Raw genomic sequence first — 6,321 nt, forward strand, 5'->3', positions numbered from 1 at the left:
TATAGAACTTATAGAGATATAGAACTTTTTACATAGTACGAAAAGAAAAACTTAAAAAAAAATTCTTTCCGGGATGTGTAATTAACTTTATAGGAGGTACAGTAGACGCTCCTTTAACATATACCTCCTATAATGTAAATTTCAGATAACACAAAAAATTTAAGTGAAGTTTTTGCTTCCTAATTTGTAAAAATTCCATACAACGTAAAGTGCCAAGTCAGGCGAGTTCTCAAATTCAATTTGAACGTTACTCTATCTCGCCAGACATGTCAAAGAAAAATCGACGTGCGTAAAGCGTTATACCTACATATTATATACGTAAACAACTTCCGCAACAGTCTAGTTCGTCGTCATAGATTGTCAGATGTGTCGATAAAACATAGAATAGAGTGGCTACACATTGCTCATAAATACAAAAGGGATCGATTGGTGAAGGTTTTACAGCGTCGGTCCAACAATCTAAATGTCACGAGTTGGAGCATCGTCAAAAGTTCCCTTTTATCCTAACCTTGACCCCTGGATACAGATAAATGGCGAGCAGGTAGTATGTACTGTATGTAAATGTTCTTGGAACGCATTATTTACGTTGTAGGAGTGCGTACTGTATACATTATAGCAGTGTCTGCTGAAAGTTGTCTACTATTTACAATTCCTGTGCAAAAGTTTGTGATAAAATAGGCAATCGGAAAAGTGTTTTATTGTCTCTCAGGTGGTTGAGGAGTGTAGCCAGGAAATAGGTAGAGCTTTTTACCATCAGTTGGTAAACACATCAAGATGGGCTGCTGTCTGCTCACTCTTGGATATCTGTTGTTAACCTCTATGCTTTTTGCTCTGACCTTCTTTGCTATCTAGAAGGTGAAGGATACTTCAGTGTATCAGATAAAAGCCCCACTTCGTTTGCAGGAGTATTATGGTAGACAGGAAAACAGGCTTGTGAAGAAGCATGAGTTCCTGATGGCTAGACATGCAGTTGATGAAAATGATAGAGAGTTCTTATGACAGTTGTGAGTTTGAGCACATACGATGAGGTAGCTAATGATGCTGATAGAGTAAGGTTTGCTCTAATAGTAGCAGTCAACGGGTTGAAAGATAGAGAAATGAATAGAGACTAGATGAAGAATGCTGATTCGACATGCAATATGTTGAATGAGGCGTCGAGGACTACCGTAAGTCCTTATGCTCAAGCCGCGCGGCTTGTTGTTAGGCGCGGCTTCTAGTTCAAGGTCATAGACCGCAATTAAAGCCAAGTTTTTAAATCTTACGTGGAGCTCAGGGCGGCTTCTCGATAAATGCGGTCTCTGCTCAGTTCCGCGCTATAACCATAGAATCGCAGTCATGATACATTTTTATGTACGGGGTTTTGGCGACCTACTCGTGTATTTTCAAAGTCATGTTTATGGAATACTTTAGACTAAAGAAAAATTTATTGCTCTAATTCGATATGAATTCGTGACACACGAGTGAGAGAAAAGCGGTTGGGAGCGTGTTAATACCTGCTGACATCGAAGCAGATAAAAATCTAGCTGAGACATGGCAAGTAAGTTTTTGATGCAAGGGTTTAGGAATTTCAATCCGAACTTAGAAGTAAAAGAAAATTCTTTTCACATGCACTGATGCAGCCTGTTTTCTTATTCAAGAGGACGGGGGTATAGCGAAACCCGTCTCAACACTTTCTCTCCCGAAGGGGTCAAGGACAACAAAACCTCAGTCATTAGCCCGCGGTCTGTGGACATATGCGGCTTGTTGGTAAGGGCGGCTAGATACCGCAGGCGGCTTGTTGGAGGATTATTTTTTCTTTCATGAGTCATCTGTTTTTGAGCACAAGCCGCGTGGCTTGAGCATGAGGACTTATGGTAGAGATATAGTGAATAATTAGAACAGGTTGTTGACAGTAGAGAGTAGAGGTGGTGACTTGAGAAGTAAGATTAAAAAGGGGATAGCGAGGGAGTCATATGAAAGAAGTCGAGATAGTACCTTAGAGGTAATAATAGACAGTGTGATTTGTCGAGCATATACTCTTCTAGAGGTAGTCCTAAAGATAGTGGAAAATATTATTGAGATGGTAGTGATGATCGTGATGTTAGTGGGTATGAGGCAAGGAGCCGAGAGTATAGTAAAGACAGAGACAGTAGGAGGTATAAAGACTATAGCAAGGAAAGGTATGTCTCTAGACATGGACGAAGTAGGAGAGAAGGTAGTAGAGAGAGAGTTTGCTACAATTGCAAGGGTAGTGGTCATGAGATGCGGAGTTGTCCCATCATTAAGTATTTTTCTTGTAGGAAGAGTCCACGTGACCTGTGACTGCAGGGACAAGAATAGAGCAGTGAGATACGAAAGGCGAGGTAGCTAAAGTAAGCAAGGTGGTAACCATGACAACAGCTATGAGAGATATGGTAGTCAAGGTAGTAGTAGGGAGAGATCGTCATAAGTAATACTAGGTGAATGCCCGGCATTGCCCAGGCTATAAAAACCTTTTGCAGAGAAAAATATTTCTTGCTTTTTATACTGCACATTCATTCAAAATTTAAAGCAAATTATAGACAGTGGCAGGTAGTTGAGATTGGCTAAGTTTTTTCAACCAATGAATTTTAATAACTTAAGCTAGTCTAAATCTTTAGTATAATAAATGCCATGTCCGCCTGTCTGAAGTCAGCATTAGGAAAAAAATTGCAACTAACAGGAATCAAGCTCGTACATTCGCATGTATAGATGTGAAGTCAAGCACACCAGTACTAAGCCTTAGAATAAGGCTTGCGAGTAGGGCTTGGAATAAGGAGAATGAGGCTTTGAAACTAAGGTTTGGAACAATTGTGCGTAAAATCAAATATATGATTTTTCATGGACGCAAAACATGCCAACAAGCGCTGCAAACGTGCTAGCAAGCGTTCATATTTTAATCAATCGCTCTTAACTGGACATACCAGCGACGAACAGACAAAAACACCAACACATGATTTTATAGTATTAGATAGTTAATAAGGGTGTGTCACAATAAATGGAAGTCTAAACTAGAATTAGTCATTGCCTGAAGTACAGAGTAAACAGAGTTTTCTTATGGTTTGTCAAATAATAAAACCTACTTAACAAATCTGTGATGTCTAAGATTATCTGAAAGTACAACAAAATTTACTAAGATGATGTTTAGTAAGGGGTGAAAAACGGATAATGAGGGTTAGTGACACTATTATAGCTATTATTAGGTAGTACCTGCTCCTCAAACAGCCTCTTTACATCCCGATGACAACTGTGTTTATAGAAAGCTTCCACAAGGGCTCTTATAAAGAAAGAACCATGAGCATAATCTCTTGTGGAAACATAACCTGTAAATACCAAGACAGCAGTAGCTCCATTTACTCACAAGCTGTTACTTACAGAACTAGAAATGCCATTGTATACTACAAACATGACTTATTTTCGATTGAATGCGAGAAGACAGCGCGTGACACTATATATACTATACTGTATATATAAAGGTTTTGTGAATGAACTCATCTCATTATTGTCTAACAACTCTGGGCCGTGAAAAATGAAGAGCTGCAGAGATTACACACAAATATCTGTTACCAGTGAAAATGGAGAGAGTTCAGATTAAAGATGATCTGCATTACTAAACATTAAAAAGTCCGACAACTATAATTTTGGTGATCAATTTAAAACTAAGCAAACCTTTGCATGGCATGAAAATATATAGCCTAAAGTTATTACAAACTGAAACTCACTATGTGTATGTACACAGGGGTTGACAGAGAGTCTATAATCTAAATACATACAGCAATACTTGACATGTCAAAGTGTCTAGTTCAACTACTAAACTGTTTAACTGAAGGCGCACAGGCTAGCAAGTTTAATTGTTGTGAAGGAATACAGAGACAACAATAGAGGAGAAATACTACAGATGTAGTACATATCACCTTCTCTGTGTTACAATCCAATTTATAGGTAAGATAATATCCTACCAAAGACCCTTCAATATACGCATAAGTAGATGATTTACCAGGAAAACTTGCATTCATGATGAAAAAGTCATCCCCCGCCAAGAAACCAGCTAAGTTAGTACTTGTAGACTGAGAGCTAGATGGGGAAGGAAGGGCAACAGTTGGAGTAGGGTCTGGAGATCTAGAGGAATGAGGGATATTCCCAAATGGTAGATCATAGCCGCCTGTAAAGGATAATCACATGTTATCAGCAGCTGTATAATTACTCTGCGTTATGGAGGAGGTAAAATTAAGTAATTTAGGTATATCAGGTGGCAATCAGAACTGTAAAATGAAAACTAGAGATCCTCATGGGCTTGTTTGAAGTGGGTTGATTTCTGTAGAGTTGTCTGCTCTCACTATACATACAATGAGTCACCATGAACTTTATTAACGCCTATAAAAACAGTTAAGCAGCGAAACAACATTAATTGATCAAAAGCTTGTTTCACAAATTATTCATTTTTATTATATGTATTTACACGAAAAGCAAAATCAGGTCAGAGTTTTCATAGAAAAATGATGGGATTTTCTACTCCCTACCAATCTAAAGTCACTAGTTAAATTACCCACAAATCTCAAGCTCTTACAGCTATAAAACACATAATATCTCTATGCCTACTATATAGCCAGGTATTACCGACATGTGTTAAACTTTTCAATATATACTTAATACAAAGATATAATTTATATATTTAATTTGCTACCGCTGCAAGATATTGACGTAAAAGGGAACCATAACCAAATATCAGTAAAATCTGATGGTAGTTGCTAAAGTCAGCGGGTAAAATTTCTCAACTGGCAGTAGTAGTCTTTGGCTGAATAAATTAAGGTGTCAATAGAGAATTGTCAACCTACCTCCAGAGCAAGCTTGAAAAATAAGTAGCTTGGGTTTTCCTGCCATGTGAGGAAAACACCGAGGAGAGAGCAGATCGTATACTGAAGTACGAGGGATTGCTTGCTGGTCTGTACCATAGAGATATGTCTCATTCCCATGTGTCATGACTACGAGTACAAACATGCCGTAGTCTTTGTGATCTTCAACATATGTCTCCTCACGTACAACTCTCAGCATCTCCTGTATATATTATATGAAGTTGACCTTCACTCTGTATCATCTACTCAGTTGTTCATTTTAAGGCTGCTTATGAAGATGAAACCAGTGGTGTAACATTTACTAGATAAAAAAAGCTATTAAACCAGACAGACTTGATAACAAAAACTTAAAGGTTGACTTGCAACAAAATTCACATTACAGTCATTTGGTATCATAAGATTCACCATGTCTTACTCTGTTGTGTTGTAGGTGCAAAATATATGGAAATGTGATTACAAGCTTTTAAAAGCTCAAAAACGAACAGTTAATCGCAGCCACACAAGACTGCTGTAGTTTGGATTCGCTTTCCAAAACGGCTCAAATGAGACGTAGTTGTTACAGGATGGTTTCTGTTTACACTTTCATGCAACCTCATTCGTCGAAATGTTTTCACAAATATACTTCACGCATTCAATAAAACCATGTCTATTGTTTTTACGCGTCTGTTTTATCGTCATTGTAATGCTGTCACTTTTATCACTGATACCTTATAACTTACCGTAAAAAATCGTTAAACTTTTTAACCTTACCTCGAAAGAGTATATATCATTGTCTGATAATCATGACGAGCCTGTTGGTTACCTGTGATAATCGAAAAGAGCTGCAAAAATTATTTGCGAAGTATTGGGTCACGTGATCAGATTACGACTTGACGATTGAATAATGTCGAAAGAAAACTGTAAAGTAGCGAGCATCTATATTTTATACGGGGTCTTCGGTAAAACCCGAAGTGTTTGCCATAAACTAGTGCTACGATAAGTTTTACATTAAGCTTTTTATTGGCCTTTCAATTCACGTGAGAACATACGTGACAAAACGATAACCAAACTGGAATGACTACGTCAGATAAATAAACAGATTCCAATCTATGGCGGCTTTTCGTGTTTGAGCTTTTAAGAGCTTGTAATCACATTTCCACATATTCTGGCACCTACAACACAACCGAGTAAGACATGGTGAATCTTTTGATACCAAATAACTGTAATGTGAATTTTGTTGCAAGTCAACCTTTAAACATTCAATCTATCATAACTGCAAAGTTAAAACTTCTGTTGCCATGAAAAACAATATTATATATAATAGAGAAAGCTTAATAACAAGATTGCCTATTAACCTGTGCAGGAAGATCCTCATGGATTTTGGATACAAAAGACAGACTTTTAAAGAGCCGATCTATATTTTGCTGATCCATTTGTGACCCAGATCTTTTACTCCCGACGCTATCTGCGCTGCCATCAGGTGCAGCGAAGT

At 37.8% G+C, this 6,321-nt stretch overlaps 1 protein-coding gene across 1 annotated transcript; it reads right to left on the bottom strand.

Annotated features, from left to right (window-relative positions):
- LOC137400252 (caspase-1-like) lies at positions 1-5,018 on the bottom strand. Its single transcript, XM_068086582.1, has 4 exons — positions 4,833-5,018; positions 3,995-4,159; positions 3,208-3,320; positions 1-848 (listed from the first exon to the last, which is right to left on the bottom strand). The coding sequence occupies exons 1-4, from the start codon at positions 4,993-4,995 to the stop codon at positions 696-698; spliced, it is 594 nt and encodes a 197-aa protein (XP_067942683.1). The 5' UTR covers positions 4,996-5,018; the 3' UTR covers positions 1-695.
- Between the last annotated feature and the right edge of the window lie 1,303 nt (positions 5,019-6,321).

The sequence above is a fragment of the Watersipora subatra genome, chromosome 7, assembly GCF_963576615.1.
Source record: "Watersipora subatra chromosome 7, tzWatSuba1.1, whole genome shotgun sequence".
Classification (NCBI taxonomy): Eukaryota; Metazoa; Bryozoa; class Gymnolaemata; order Cheilostomatida; family Watersiporidae; genus Watersipora; species Watersipora subatra.